The sequence below is a fragment of the Cyrtonyx montezumae genome, unplaced genomic scaffold, assembly GCF_038088225.1.
Source record: "Cyrtonyx montezumae isolate F1298 unplaced genomic scaffold, pur_monq_1.0 scaffold_8, whole genome shotgun sequence".
NCBI lineage: Eukaryota > Metazoa > Chordata > Aves > Galliformes > Odontophoridae > Cyrtonyx > Cyrtonyx montezumae.
In genome coordinates this window covers 47,183,691-47,200,631 of record NW_027072089.1, presented here as the reverse complement: position 1 = coordinate 47,200,631, position 16,941 = coordinate 47,183,691, and the positions used below count along the sequence as shown (strand labels likewise).

At 39.1% G+C, this 16,941-nt stretch overlaps 1 protein-coding gene across 1 annotated transcript in view; it reads right to left on the bottom strand.

Annotated features, from left to right (window-relative positions):
- ARHGAP28 (Rho GTPase activating protein 28) overlaps positions 1-16,320 on the bottom strand; it is a 73,544-nt gene extending 57,224 nt beyond the window's left edge. The window contains exons 1-2 of the mRNA XM_065752387.1: positions 16,299-16,320; positions 15,945-16,207 (exon numbers count right to left, since the gene is read on the bottom strand). Of these exons, the coding sequence (XP_065608459.1) occupies positions 15,945-16,075 (131 nt within the window). The 5' untranslated portion in view covers positions 16,076-16,207; positions 16,299-16,320. The remainder of the gene's footprint in view (positions 1-15,944; positions 16,208-16,298) is intronic.
- Positions 16,321-16,941: the final 621 nt, after the last annotated feature.

Sequence of the window (16,941 nt, the reverse complement as noted above, 5' to 3'; positions counted from 1 at the left end):
GTGTTAATAAACTGCTTAGTTGGCATTTTAATAACTTTATCTTAATTTCACTCTCCTTGTTATTCCCTTTTTATATAACGATCCATGCATACAGTAAGAGAACAGGGCAATATATCGGCCATTCTCCATGTCCCTTTTCATGACCATGGAGATAAGCAGGCACTGGGAACATGGATGCCTGTTTGTAACACAGATCTGGCTTCATCAGTAGTGCTTGGGCAAGGACCATCAGGAACACAGAACGTCTGATAAAGGGAAGAAAATGGTGACTGTGTCATCTAGTGAGTTCCTCAAGTGCATGGAGCATATACATGGTGAGTATACCATCCCCTCTGAGAGCACCGGTGTCTGCAGCAGGGATTATTGCAATGCCTTGGGGCAGCTATGTGCCAGTTTGAAAACTGGAGCAATATTCCTGCATCCGCTTGAGACCAACTGCCAGAAAACAGTGAGAAGAAACCGAAATCCTAGCTCAAGCTCCTGGCATTCTACCTTTTCCTTTCCATCACAATGACAGCTATCTGCAGAACTTCCTCAGACCTGTAATTTGTGCGGTGGCCAGCTTTTATGTGGATGTTTTTGAAACTGAGTGCTGCCCAACTGGGAGCAGCCTTTGCTGGAGCTGGAGCCACTCTTCGACAAGCAGCCAGCATGTGATGTGCTCTGCTTCTGAACTGCCAACACTGCTGACAATCAAGACACAGCCATCCAGGCTCAAGACTGAGCCCTGGAGACTGATCACAGCCAGTTGGCCAGTTGCCAAGGAGGTTTGGATTATTTCTTCTGCACAGGCTTGCAGACATCACTTGTGCAGGATCTGTACACATGTGTGGGCTGAATAGTGAGATACCTGAGGAAATTTCAGTGATCATTTTAGCATTCAGGCAACTGGAAAAGGAGCTGGCAGAGGCTGTAGAGCCTTTGCTTTCATTTCTGTATTAATCTTCTCCCTACCTTGGAGAGAAATCCTAAATGAACTTAGCATATGTTCTCAAACAGTTTTCTTTCTCCACGTAGTTTTTACTGTGGATTCTGTGCTGATAAACAATGATGTCAGTGAAAAGCTAATATAAATCAAACATATTTAGTAGCTGGCATAACATAATCATTTGAGCAAGGATGTCTGATGCTGTGTTATTACTTAAGTTAACAGTGACTACTGTGGCCTTCTGAGATATGTGGATTAAAATTTTTTTCCTATCTCAAAAAGTTGTAGTGGAGACATAAAGAAAGCATTAATGCCCCCATTTTTCCGCAGTCATGTATCACCTCCAAAAATTTTCCTAGAAGTAGTTATGGAGTTCTTTCGGTCCAGAGGAAAGATTTTCAGATGCATCTTATTGTAAGAACTTTGAGAAATAATGATATTGTTAACTACCAGAAAAATTCCTGAGTGTCATCTGAGCCACTTTAGATATGAGGTGTAAGTTTAGACCATGGCAAATGTGACATTATTCAAACTTATTCTGCCATGAGAGAGGTAAAATGTTAGTTAAGATATTTTGTATTTGCTCCATGAAGAGCATGTCCCTGGAAAATCTCACATTGTTAAGTGTTAGTTTGTTAAATCACCATAACTTGCTTGTATTTCTGAGTCTAATAGATGAAGTAGTTTGGAGGTATATGAACACCATATAGCATCTGTTGCATTGGAGGGAATTTGCAATATATAATCAAATAAGGAACAAGTAGAAACTAAGCCATTTTCTACCCATGATTTGCTTATTCCTCTAGAATTTCCTTTAGAAAACAGTAACATAAATGTAGTTGTCACAGTTTCAGGAAGTACATAGGTCTGTGGGCAGCTATTTTGTATTTTGCTACACTTTCTGTCTCTACATCTGTCATAGGTAGAGCTACAGTTCTAAGGACAACCAGGGAAACTTTTCTGGTCTTGCTGTAACACTGATCTCCCAATCTGGGCTGGAGATGGACCACAGGTCACTCCCCAGGTCATATTCCACAGACAAGCTTACATGTCACTTGGGTCTGTCCTTCATGAACAGCACAACTGATTCCCCCAGATGCCCATCCATAACAAAAGGACAATTCAATCTAATGTGCTAAAGAATATGAATAAAGTATATATAAAACAGACTCAGCAAACACTATGGGAAACAGGATGAATGCCTTTAAGAATAAAATCATGATAAAGTTTATGTCCAATGAAAACTAAACAACAGCAACAAAAAGGAGTCACAAAAATGCTCATTTTTTATCTTGCTACTAGGGTTAAGAAGAGCTCATCCATCAAAAGATGTTCAAAGTGTTCGTAAATAAAGCAAGTCAGAAAGCTTTCTACAGTATAGAAAGTACAAGTGTGTAAGTCAGGAATTTCCTCCCAGGATATTATCTGATTGATTTCTTGTTGCAAAATAAATTGATTTCATTTTCGTTAGACAAACATTGCAGCACGAGGTCACGCTAATCACGAAGCTGCTTTCTTATCATCATTTCCAGTAAACCAGGACTTTCCTATTTACATATTGCATAGGAAAATAGTCAGAACACAAATACAGTGTAAGAAATCACTTGATCTTAGGCATTTAAAGGATTAGATAAAAGGAGCATACAGACTTAACTGCTTCAAAAAATAAAAAAAATCCCATCAAATCTAGTATATTCTTACACTTTCTTTGTTGAAATGCCTGGTGACATCAGTGTGTTTTGGTTACATGTTTAGTCTTCTGAGTAACTGCTCTAATTTCAATAATCAGTTTCTTTTCCATATAACCCAACAATAAACTTCTCTACAGCTTTGATTCCAACAATTGTATCACCAAATCAGTAATTTAAACCAAACAAAAAAAAAACCAACCCACATCAAATCAACACGTTGTTTTTTCATTTAAAATGGTCTTCAACTAAAGAAATTTGCATGATCTTCCATCCATTTTCAATGTGCTTCTTTATCCATCACTTCACTGCTTGTTAATGGAAAACTGTACTCACTAAGATCTCTTCCTATGCTGTCAAACATGGCTCTACTTCAGAGATTTAATAATCAATTTTTTGTTGATAACACAAATGCAAAACATAAAATTTATTCTCACAGCAAAAGCATTACAATGAATGCATGGCTGGCATAAAAGTAGATTTTAGATGTTTTTAATGTGCCTCACGTATTTGCTATTTCTTTAGTAGTCACTATATCCTTCATTTTTAAGTTCTGACTTCAGTTCTTTTACGTTCTTTTAATGATTAGAGGATCTCTTGATTAAATTGCTTATTTGTTTTGTTAATTTATTTTTACATAAAATAGACATGCCAAAACTATGGGTAGAAAGGTAAAAACCATCACCAATCTTCTCAACTTAGCCCCATAAAAATCATATTTCTGCCTATTTAAATGGATGACTGTGGTCAGAATCAGTTCAGTGAACCATCCCTAGGAGATAAAATATCAACTACAATAACGAAAATAACTTTCTGGTTCTAAAAATCTACAGGATTTACTGCAAAACCACAGAAGAGTAACTCAACAGAAAACAAGAGTGAAAGAAAAAGCAGAAATAATATCACAGGTAGAGGAAAAATCTCACAGTTTGGTACTTACAGAATTTATTAAATTCTAGCCACTTCTTCCCAGCTTCTGGCCAGAGGACAGCTGCATATAAGGCAGAGACACAAACAATACATCCTTTGTTACCTGTTCGCATGGCTATTTGAAGCCTGCGAAAGAGCAAACTTATGATCAGTTACATAAGGACAAAAAAACATGAAGGAAAAACACATACATGATTTTGCATCAGCTTTTTTTCTTTCTGAAGAACAATTCCCATGAAGATGGCAATGCAGAGTATTTGCTGCTGTTAGCTTTGCCTAGTTTGAGCTTTTATAGCTGCTTGAAGATCCACATCATCGTATTTGATTTCAGCTAATCAAGCATACAAATGAACAGGAATGCAGGCACACAGCACTGTAAAAAACATAGAAGGAAGTTTTTTCAAACAAAATCCCACATTAGGCAGTGGTTCCAGTGATGCAATCAGAGTAGGAAGGAAAGTCTGTGTTGTCTCATTGTTTTGTTTGAATTTTGGGGTCCAATGTTAACTTGTGACAGTATTTCCATTTGTAAGTATGTTGCTCTGAGAGCAATCCAAAAAAATGTCTATTATGAATCTAAGAGAAAAATCCCATTGAACTTACTAACTTTTTTCCATCATGAACAACCATTACAGAGTTGCCCCACTCTATTATCTTTCCTGTGTAGTTCAGTAGGTTTTGGCTGACGTTTATTGTTTTTTATCAAAAAGTCCTATATATGCAGAAAGTGGATTAAATAGAAGTGCTATTTAATCTGCACTGAGAACTTCAATAACTGATTCATCCCTGTGATGAATTTAAGAGTTTTAAAATAGGAGAGTAAAATGAATAGCATCAATGAACCAAGAAAGACTGCAAAATGTATCAGGGAAATAGAGCTGATTGCAGAGTACTAACATTTGTATCATTAGAGACCACTCCAAAGCCTACTGCAGCCAGAAGGAGTGTCAGATCTTGCCTCAAATGTTGTGATATCTCAACTACATTATTAATAAGCCACAGATTCAACTCTCTGTAACCTCCACACTTCAACTGTTAAATCAAACATATTCTCTCTAGAGGCATGCTTTATCTGATTGGCTGAGCACCCCATGTAATTCGAAACAGGATTTTCCAATTGGCACATACAGAGCACTGTATCATCTCTCAGGCTTTAGGTAGCCAGTTTAAATGTTTAAATGTTGTAAAGGCCAATGGTGCCAGAAATATTTGCTTAAGCAAACAGGATTTTTCCCAAACATAAAATGTACAGTGGTAATTTTGCGAAGTGAGCAAATTCTTTCCCTCACATGTATAATTAATATTGAAGATCAAGAAGTTTCCTCCCTTTCTGTAAGAATATGTCACTCCTCTCAAAATATGTAACCATGTGCTACTCATTGTTTATCCTTAAGATGTAGCCTTTGCTTTCAAATTTTATTCAGAGGATGCTAAATTTGCTATGCTATAACGACATTATAAGGCACTACTCATTGTATAGACTGTCAGTAGTGATGGAAAAGTGGTAAAAAGTTAAGATTTTAGCTATATATAGATCACAGAAGAGCACAAAAAATAAACACTGAGCTTATCATCCTCAGCTATGCCAGTTGCTTAAGAATATTGATGTCAGAGAATGTCGTAAGATCTTGTGAAGATGGTCAAAGCCATAAATATCAGTTTTCTTTAAGATATCAGAACTCTTTCCACTCTCTCTTATTCTTCTGTCTGTTTCTAGTATCTATGTTCATTAATTTCACAGATTAATCCGATAATAAATATGTTCAAAGTCTTCAGAGAATTCCTATCAAATGTTACTGGTACTGCTACATTGAGAGAAGCTGTGGGATGTGGCTCTCTGAAGACTTCACAGTAGTTCCATAGATGTGCATACATCACTTTAGTGTTTGTCTTATTTCTATTAAAATAGTTGCACAGCCCGAGGTCTCCTTGCAGTATGATAAAATATAAGATCTATCACAGTGATAAAAAATCATCACCAATACTGTCAAATGAGGTAACATAATCTGGCTGTCCACTCCACTGATATAATTAGGAATGCACTTTGTCAGCCTTTAAGGCTTTAACTACAGCTGGTTGGGTCTGAGGCAGTCTCAGAAACCAATCTGTTCTTAGTAATATCATTGCCTTCACAGAATTACAGACATACTTTCAGCAGATATACCCATCTAACTGCTGAATGATGTTTTTCCACCCACTTACGCAGTAGACAGTGTCTGTTTTAGCATAGCTGCAGCCCTGGATTAATGCCTTGAAATGAATCAGTAACCAAAGGCTAAACTGACAGCTCATGAATAAAGGTTATGAACCTTATTTACAGTGTTTGAATATGTCTCAGCAGATGAGATTTAATCAGAAAAGATATTCTAATGGATAGTCAGATGCTGACTGGGCTATCTATTATTTAAGAAATAAAAGATATTTCAAGCCCTATTCCCTAGGAAAATCAGATCACCGCTCTTCACGCAGGTTGTCTAAATTATTGAAAAATATATATAACCTAATAAAAAATATAATTTTTTTAAATTTATTCATAAAGACTAGTTCTGGCTTCCTGCTGTAACCTTGACTCTTCTGCTGGAGTATGCACAGATCAAGATGATGAATTTTTTATATCTTCACAGAATTATCATTAAGTTTTGTTAATTGGATATCACTGTTGTGTTTTTTTTTTTCTTGTGTTTTGCTGCAGTAGGAATCTGATTTACACAAATGAATGAGATATTCTGTTTTGGTTTGAGTAAGTCAGATAGTTTCCCCTCCAGTCTGCAAAATATTTGAGAAAAATGCTGCAGTGTTTTTCACCTATTTACTTTAAGCTTTTAGCCCTGAAAATAGCCAGCCTAACCTATTAATCAGCAGACCAGCCTGTTCAGAAAAAACATACCCTATTTTTCTTATCAGTCCTGAAGCATTAGTCTAAACACTTTGAATTCCAGCCTCCAGTGCTGTGCCAGGAGCTGGAGAAGGGGTCAGAAGCCATACAGTTGTGGCAGTGCAATGCTACACTCACTCACTGGCTTGGGCACAAAGCTGTGCTAGTGCAGATAGTCCTTGGATGGAGGCAAAAGTGGCTGGATTTGCTTGCAGCCACCTCATAAAAAGATTTCCCAAATTCCTATGGTGTAATCACTATGTGGTAATTCACTAGTCTATGGATTTATTGTCTTGCTAATAAATCTTACGGTGTCAGACAACTTTCTGATTTTTTCCACTGTTTTATGTGTTTCCTTTTTGCCTGTAATATGAATTTTCCGTATCAGAACACAGACATCACATCTGGGCCTTATGTACACGGAGAGCACAAATTTAAGTGTCCTGTATATGAGAGCAATCAGAAAGCACTGTGATTTCAGTAAAAACACAATATGTCTCCTCCTTGCTTCAGTAAGTCTCTATTTATGTACGAGAAGTTTAACCCTGAAAACCAAAATTTACTGTATCTTCTAGAATTCTTGATATAACTAACACTTACAATTATAGGCATTTCCATTACCCACATGAATATAATACCCCTTGTTTGAATCTGGATAGATAAAATGGGTCTTGAAGGATATCCTATGACAATGTACACCCCATATGTGACTCGCTGTTGCATGGCATATAACTATAATTGACTTCAGATTTACTTGTGCTCAGTATAGACTGAGGCAAACTGGTTTGGTTTGCATGATCATCCTTAATTTCTGAGAGCGGCAGAGTTAACTTCAGTCCTGGCTTAGCTAACCTTACAAACAAAAAAAATTCCTAACTAAAAAAAGATAGAAAAGCTGGATTAAATTAAGGCTGCAACGTATCTTGACCACAAGAAACATCTGCATATTCAATGTCCCTCCCAAAAGTCTGTGGTGTATTTCATAAATACAGAACTTGAAGTTTTTGGATGCTGAAGAAGTCTTTTCAGAAAGAGACATAGTAGTTTCATTTGTTTATTTTTAATTTCCATTCTTTGTCAGAAGCAACAGATGGATAGAAGAAATAGAACTGAAGAAGATTCAAGTTAGTCTTTTGTCTTGTGGTCTATATAGATCTAATGCTTGCTGTAGATTTTGCAAATTGCCTACAATGCATGGGTAGCCTAAATTGTCATGCTCCTTATATAGCCTCGTGAATACTGTACGCAGGTAATTAAGTATAATTTAACATTTCCACAAACCTCATGTTCGCAGTAATGTTATCATTAAAATCACATTGTGTAACTGCTTTTGCTAATTGAAAGAGAGGAGGGACGAAAGCAAGCAAGGTCGGAGTAAAGGGTTGCTGAGATCACCAGGGCTGGTGGGGAAATGCATCCTCTGAGTAAAAGTTGCCTTATTACACAAGGTGGGTGTGATTGTTCCAGCAGGAGACTAAAGACTGACACATATCTAAAAGTACTCTCATGCTTGTCCAGCTGTCCTTGCTTCCTTTTGCTTACTCTCTCTCCAAAAGTGAAAACTTTCAACGTGAAATCCTTTGGCTGCCTGAGTACAAAGGCTTCCCTTGTCTCTGTTCGTCAGGATAAGCTTGCTGCTTTCCTTTCACTTCCTTGCACATGCATGATCTGGGCACCATCTGGCCTAGAAATGGCCAAGGACAGCCAAGCCTGCAAAACATCTTCAGAGAATGCCCTAAGATCTCTCATGTTTCACCTGTATCTACAGCATAGATTTTACATTTATCTCCGTTGCATCCAGAAAAATGTTTAGAACTAAAGTTTTCAGTATATTTCAGTAAAAGAGGGAAGTATTAAAAAAAAAAAAAAAAAAAAAACAACAGACCTGGACACTATTATTTTTTAAATACCTTTAAATAGACTTCATCTTGTCTTCTTTAGCAATAATGCTATTAAATAGAAAGTCAGCTCGAGCTGACAGAAGAAATGGCATAATCAGAGCAGTCATCGTCTGTAAGTAGAGTTATTGACAACATATATGAGTTCTGTCGGCTTGATCCTTCTTTCAGTGAATTCAAAGATAAATTTTCAATTGTCTGTATGCATTAACTAAGTCATTCAGTATAAACATAGATTTTATCCCAAGTTAAAGTCTCACTGTAGGGTTTATTCTTGACATTTAATTAGAGGAGAATAAAAATCCAAATAATTTCAAGTAAGAGTGAATACTACAACTATTCAGGTCTTGCTCTCATCCAAAGTTAACATTAAAAAGGATCTGACATTCTCAGTCTTAAATTCCCTCTTGACCACTAGGTTTGATCATTGGGATAGAAAATAAGCCTAGATGATATTTTGTTCTGAGCTTTTATTAGAGAGAGGAAGAAAATCTGATGGTAAGGAGGTTTCCATCACCTCTGCAACAATTTGCACAGACTAAACCAGTGTCCAGGTAACTGCAGATTCTCTAATTTGCAGCTTTTAGTAAGAAACAGTACTCAGCCAAATTCAGTCCTTCCAGAAATTTGTTATTCCTTCTCCAAATCTGCCTATTGGGATTATAGAATTTTTCCAATGAGTTGCAGTAATACATGAGGACTTACAGCTTCTCCCATCTGTGGTGACAAACTGTGCAAGTGACCTGCTGACTGATGTCCTGAGGCTGGGTCCACAGATGTTGGAAACACAGTTCCCCAGCTTGACTCTTGCTCTTCTTGTCTTTAATCTGGTAAATGATGTTGACCCAGTTGGACTTCAACATCTAATATAATTTTTCAGTATACACTCCCTTCTTTCTCTTTGCACTGGCAGCGCTATTCTATCCTCCACAGAAAGATTAATAGTCATTACTTTGCTCATAATATGCTCAGAGCAACTCCTGCAATAAGAGACGTTATAAATGGCTTGTCTAGTGCTCAGGTGGAAATGCAGTAATGACGAGGAGAGACTTACTTCTGTCTCTCTTTTGTTCTGCCTTTTTCTATTTAAACCCCCACTGGATGTCCATTCTACATTGGATGTTTTCACACATCTGAAAATCCCACAGGCTCACAGTAGCTGAGCATTACACATAGCATCCTAAATAAGAATACAGCCACCTTTGAACAAACAAGCTGATAATGGGCTCTCTGCTCCAGTGTTTGTTCCGCTCTCTTTCCTCAGAGACCAGAGGCTCTGGCGGTGTCTGGAAAGCTAACAGATAAAGGCAGGGGAGGAAGAAATGAATTACAGAGCTGAGGGTTCCTTCACAGAGCATCAGTCTTTCCCTGCATTAATTACAAGGGGTGCCAGCTCAAGCACTTAAGCTGACCTCAGCTAAAGCAGTCCTTCAGGGTAATGGGGGCTCTTTTTCAAACAACCTGTGTTAAATCATTTCAGCTTTCGACTTCAGAATCACCATCTTAAATGTCATTTGCAAACCTCTTGCTGTATTTCTCTGATGGGGCATTGGGATCAACTGTAAATGGCCCCACAACACAGCATCTTTCAGTATTTCTCACTCCTTTACTATGCACATAAGAGGAGAATCAGAATCTTCTCCATCTTTCCCTCTCTTCTCTTCCTTCTACTCCTTTTTTTCTCTTTTTGTCTCTCTCTCTTCAGAGTCTCTGGCAAGCACAGGATGACATGGAAGACCACAATGGGAACTATTGTCACAGGGAGGAGACAGAAGGAGGACAACAAAAGGGCCAGCAACCTAAAGAGGATGCCTGGCTTTAGTCATTGCCTTGAGACATGACCCTGACCACTCCTCTCCTGGTTCTTTCAGGCCCCCCAGCAGTGTTATCTGAAGCCTGCACAGAGCACAGTCCCTCCCCGACAGCAGATGCACTGCCTGCCAGCTGGAGCAAGGCACCACAGAGTAGCTGCTAGTTCTGTGGTTAGCCAAATCCAGGATGTTAACTTGATCACTTGCTATGGATACTCAGCACTATTTCAGGATGTTTTTCTATATTTGTACAGTGCTAACCAGATGCTTTTCAGATTCTGTCCTACCTAGGACTTTTACTAGTATTCCATAACTGTGTTTTGCAGTTTTCTGTGCATTAATACAGAATTATTTTGATCTCTAGTGCAAAAGAACTACTTTACAGTTCCTTATTCCTGTCTGTTTACAGTGCCAGTGCTGTCAGTGTGCCAGATGCAATCTGAAGGCATCTGAGTAGGGCACGTGGGCTCTCAGGTATTAAGCTTTTTGCAGGCAGCTCCAGCCCTGCAAAAATCAGAGATAAGTGACTTAGAAACGAATGGGGCAGCTGGCTAAATGCTCAACCAAACAAAGCGATCAAAGGGACAGTGCCAGATGTTTCCCATCAGCTGTGCATATGGAGGTACCAGGGAGAACAGCAGGAGCACCAAACTAAAAAGTAACCAGAGAAGCCAACTCCAGTTTCAACCATAACATGAGGAACAGGCTATAAATACTACATTCCTCAGTGAGTCTCCCAGAGGACATTCTGTAGGTATTTCAGAAAACCTACAGGAAAATTGTGTCTACTATTGTCTGACTTATTTATACACATCCTCTCAGTAAATGTTTCATTAAGAATTATCATTCCCGACATCTATAGAAAGTACAGTATTAAAACCATATTTTAGGAAGCTGCTGAAAATTATAAAAAGTCTTCATTTTTCCACAAAACATACTTCTTGCGCAGTCTGTGCCAGTACAATATTTTCCTAGACTACTGTTACTCACTTTTAGTACATTTTACATTTTAATTTTGTAGGTTTTGAGACCATGTTACTGCAAGAGGTCCAAACCATTTCAGTATTTACTGTAGAAAAGGGGTCAGCTTTTTATTTTTGTCTTCTGGGGAAGTTTATGGTAGTGAGAGATAAACATCCAAAATAGTTAAGGTTGTTTATCCTGCATCACTTAGAAGACATTCTTGACATCACTTGTATACAACTGAGCAGGGGAGTTACTCAATCAGCCTGACAGAAATTAAACCCAGATCTCCCAGCCTCAGGGCATACAGATCTTACTACAGTGTGATAAATTCTACTCCTGTCGGGATGAAACCTGAACTGCTCTTTCAGTTCCCTTTGTCACAAGCCAAATCTTTGTGCAAAAGGGCTTCTCTTCTAGTTTTACTCTTTTCAGAAATACAGTCAGGACACTCTACCTCACCTTGACACCTATCTACATAGGTGCATCTTGGGGCTAGCAAGAGAGGATGAACACTGCAGAAGGATCCGATGTCATGCTTGTCCAGAATAATGATTTAGCTGTTGACCACAAGTCTGCAATCCCTAGACTTGCAGAGTAGAGACCCTTGAAGCTGTCAGCAAGTAATTCAAGGTGATACAGAAACTTCAGAAGTTTTTCCCATTCTTACTTGAGTCTCCAGTTTAGTGATGCCTGCTCAAAAGCCACCTTATGCAGCAGGAGGAAGACATGCTGAACAAGAAGGGATCGGATAGGCACTTCCCAGAAACAACTGCTAGTCCCAGACTTTCCCTTGACTAGGGGCAGAGCTCCTGGCTTCATAGCTCAGTGGTGCTGAAATCCACTTTGTCCTTCACCTGTGTAGCATTGGCAAGGATTTGATAGTACATATATACTCTCTTGAGTATGAATGATTACTTATTATAACGTTGTTTGTCCATGCATAAACAGCTTGACATATCCTTTATATCTGATCTAAACCTATTCAGGAACAAAGCCTGTTAACAGTGTGACCTCTGATTCTGATCTCATGCACATCCAAGTTTAAGCCACTCATTGAAATAGAAACATTTGTGATTTGCAGTCTAGGATGAATTCTTTGCTGGTAGATATACTAGTAACAAATGGGCAGAGGAACTCACTAACTCATATTTGAGTCAAGAAAAGCTTGAGCATGACTCACTCAGGAATGCTTTGTACTACCCTAATTGCATAATTACTTTAGAGGGCTCACTGGCCATTTGGCATAGAGGTCATTCCTATTTCCTCTGAGCACAGGAATAACTCCTCCTAGCTTCTCACTTCTAGCAAGCAGGACAAAAAGAGATGTGACAAAGACATATGGCTATCCCCCCACTTTTCTACATAGTTTAGATACAATATTTGTGCACAGTACTGTGTCCTTTTTTGAAGTGACGTTGGAAAAACGACTAGTAAGCATAAACACTTCCACTTTTGGTCTGTATTGAAAGGGCTAGTGTGATATTCTGAAATATTTGGTACTGGCACTTGTGACATCTGAGTTCTAACAACGGGGATTAAAAACAAGCTAAGAGGATGTCACAAGCACACGAGCATTCCCCACTGTACTCATAAGCTGTAGAATTAAACTAACTGCTAATAGTGAAATAAAACAAAGATTGCTCAATATCTAGTTCTCAAAAAGCAATAAAATAAAAGAAAATAAAAGATAAGAATAATATGAATGTCATAGACAATTGCTATCACGTAAAGCAGTTGACAAAAAAATGAAGGGACCTAAACATTCCATGAGAAAAGTGGAGAAACAAGTTTTCTATTTTGCACGAACAGAAAGAAAGAAAGATTTTGATGGACAGTTCTCCTGGACATCTGACAATGTCAGCAGTGCTGTTTTTGGAACTTGCCCCATTTGTGGAACTGGTGAAGTCTGTGGGTGGAAAATAAAAGACTATAAAAATGAATGATATAGATAGCTGAGGAGGAGATGTGTAAATATAGTTATCTTTGGTCCATCAATACTCTCTCATTCTGGAGAATGCATGGAACTGGTGGTGTCTCTTCTTAATCCTTTTAATAATACTACAAAACAGTAAATTTGGAAGCTAGAATTCTCCCTTTGCAGATCAGCAATAGTATCACCATGTTGCCAAGTTTTCATTCTTCTCTCATATTTGTTACACCTATGAAGTTATTATCCATCTTTCTTTGCATACTGTTGTATTTTCCACTCAAACTAACTCAATCACATCTCCTGTCCGCATTACAGTTCACCATCAATATCACCTAATATATAACTGGGCAGATATGCTCCCCTTCCACTGGATTTATGGTTTAAAATACATGTGGTTGCTATAGTTTTATGCACAGGTATGTTTTGACATGCACTCAGGATGTCTGCCTCATTGGTCCTCCAAGAATTGCTGATGAATGTGAAGCCACGTGGTCTGATGTGCTGTTACATTATTAGTGTAAATTTTTGTGTCCACGGGCTTCTTAGCTGCATACTTGGGTTGGCATGAATATTTAAGATTGTTGATTTATTTTGAGATTCATGATAGGTACCTATTTCCTTCTTAAAAAAATAAAATAAAAAATTTATTAGTTCTTCTTTAAATAGTAGGAAGCAGAGCAGTTTAGTGCCGACAGAGGCTGCATTAGCTTCCCCTTCTGTGAGAAACCTCTGCATAGAGAGTTCCCAAACTGAAAGTGTTTTCAAGAGAAAACATAGCTGGAAGGGTCTCACATCAAAGCCTGGGCCTGGTAAGTGGAGTTGTTCTTCTGATGAGCAGAACATTACTCCAAAGCTAGAGATATGTTTTGGGGAGATGAAAGATCCTGATTAGTAAACTGAGAAAGAACTGATGGGCAGTTTATCAAATAAAAGGCTAAAATCCATGGCTGATTTTGTTCTGACAGATATGTATCTGAACTGTAGACTTCATTGGAGTTACATCCAAATATACCAACAGAGTTCAGAGGAAAGTCAGGCTTTGGGTCCTAAGTGCTTTTGTTACCCAACAAAAAATAGACAACACCTCTGTTTGCTGCAAGCTTTTTCAAATGATTCTGCTGGAGCTGTGGAACTGCACACTGTAGTTCAAGTGGCTGCCCTGCAGATCAAGAATCTATAGAAAAGCTTCTTGTATTATGATGGCAGCAGGGGAAACTATACAGAAAATGCAGTCCAGGAGAGACTTCTTTGAAGATGAAGTAGGGATTAAATGAGAGCCCATTTTACCATTTGCTAAAATACTCAGTGCACTTTCCTTCATGGACTCTGCATTCCAGAGGACTGCATGCTGGGTTAATAAAATCCTTCTCCTGAACAGCCTTTGGAAACTCAGATGGTCACTGACTGCCCATATGGCAGAATTTGGCTACTGCTGTTAGACAGCTGCAGGAAGCTGAAGACAAGAAAGGGGGGACAGCACCAAAATCTTATGAACATGCACACATACAAAAAGACACACCGCTTTGCCTTATGGCAGAAGGTTCCAAAATATGTTTCTCATCAAAATGCCAGGATCCTCTTTTCTTTTTTTTCTTTCAGGAACAACAATTTGCACTTCTGTTTTTTTGGTGATACGTGTGTGATTTAAATTCTCATACATTTTGGGCTTAAGTTTCAAGGGCATTCTAAAACAATGAGCACACCTACCAGAAACACTGCAAAACACCACATTTCCATTGCTCACAGTCTTAAAGGGAGGCTCAGTTTAACATTCTTCCTTGGGGAAGAAATGACATGTTCCCCACTAACTCAGTGCCAAACCAGTGCTCTCTGATTTGAGTAACAAATGCCATTTTGTCTGCTTCTAAAAGCCCAGGCTCTGTTTCTTTTCTTAACATTAAATGGTGTGTTTTGGTACTGCTCTAACAACAGTTTAATGGAACAAAGGAGTTATCTTTATGAGACAGCCAGGGAAATACACAAAGAACAGGAAGATGCAGCTAACCTAAATAATGACAATGAAAATAAAATAGCCATCACGCTATAAATAAACAGTATGAAGTAAATATCATTATTTTTATTAACAGGAGACACAAACTTAACTCCTGGAGACAATCACATCTATTTTTTCTCAGACTTTAGCTCTGGTTTCTTTCAGTCTCACCACAGAATAAAGTTTTCTTCTTTGTTCATCTTTTTACAGTATGAACTTCCACACCACTTCTACTGGAGCAAACTGTACAGAACAATCACTTACATTTAGGAGAAAGGTCAGATCTGGGGCAATAAAATTGCCCAAACTGTTACTCTAACTGTGCAAATGCGTGCACTCCTACAGAGCAGGGGAGCATACATATACACAACTGCATTAATTAAGACAATACTCTGTTTCCTGCAACACAAAGGAATTTTCTTATTTAGATTAAGTCTCTAACGATGCAATCTCCCATTGTGTATAGGGGTGTGCAGAACAGCAACTGCAGCCCTACATAAAGGCAAGAACTAGTGAGTGAATAAGGCTGGTGAGTGAATAAGGAAGGAATCAGTTAATCACCTAAGCCAAACCAGGATCAATTTTCTGTGATCCAGCCTAAATCACTGCAGCCTCCTGGCTTTCCTAAAGGATCCAAACAGATGCCTGGCCCGCACGGCAATACTGTTGGGATTCCCAGTCGGGAAACTGGCTCAATCTGTCACTTCCACAGTTTAAAGCAAGCACTTGAATTTTCCACTCCCAGCCATGACCAACAGTGCTGGGCTGAATCACTTCCCCTGCTGGAGGCAAGAAAAGTGCGAGAGCAAAGTGCCAATCAAGAGGCCAAGCAGTGCTCTTGGGCTGCCTCAGTGCACAACAGAGCCCGTGGCCCACCCAGACACGACATCAGGCCACTGCCCCGCTCCAGACCCTCGTCCTTTACCTGCTGCCAGGCGAGCGGCTAGAGGAGATGTCCTGCACGAAGCTCTGCTCCATTCCTGGGATCCTGGCAGGGCTGTGGGGGTGGTAGGCTGTCAGGACCACGCTGCCTGAGTCCTTCATCTCCATGGTCATAGGTACATGTCGGTAACAAAAGGCGGCCGGCAAGGGCTCCTGTCAGGAAAGCAGTGCGAGCCCTGACCCCACTACTACCTCTCACTGCTGTTTGCTGTCAGAAGAGCAGAGTAGCCTGGCCCAGCAGTCTCCCTGTCAGGAAAGCTGAATTAGCATATATTCAAAAACACCGCCCACAAAACAACCCACAGGGAAGTTACTTCGTCCCTAGGAAACCAGAAACCTGAGATAATCCTAACGCGGCTCTGCGCGACCGGAGTGGGGGTGAACTCCTTGCTCTGTTCCTTTTTGTTTCAGAACCCGTTTCTTAATACGCCACGTGCTCCCAAAATAGGCACAGAGAAAGGAAGTTATTTGAGTGGCGAGTGCTACTCAAACATAAGATGTGGTTTGCCAGCACAGCAACTGACATTTAAACAGCATAAACGAGAGGCTCAGGAGCGCTCTGTTTAAATAATCACGAAAGTGTAACCTTGATTTCCTATATGGCAGATCATTCCTGCAGCAGGGGACTGCGCTTGTGTTCTTTTGAACAACAGCAGAGCTCTCATTTTGCCTGAATACTGCTGCGTGCGTAATTAGAAGGGCATCGGGAAATGAGAGAATCCGTTTTACAATAGCCTGTGTTCATTTGGAGCAAGTCCATAAATATATAAACTCCAAGACTCTCAGTGGTTTTTTTTCAGGCTTATTTGTGATCTTTGAAATGATAATTAAATGCTTCTGTTTGAAAGGGTACAAACCAACAAAAATATCAGGGGAAGGAATTAACACCCAGAAAGAACAGCGTAGAAAAAAATGAGGAAACTTACACAGCCCTTAATTTTCCCATGCACTTCTTCAGTTCTTTTTTTTTTATTGTTTTG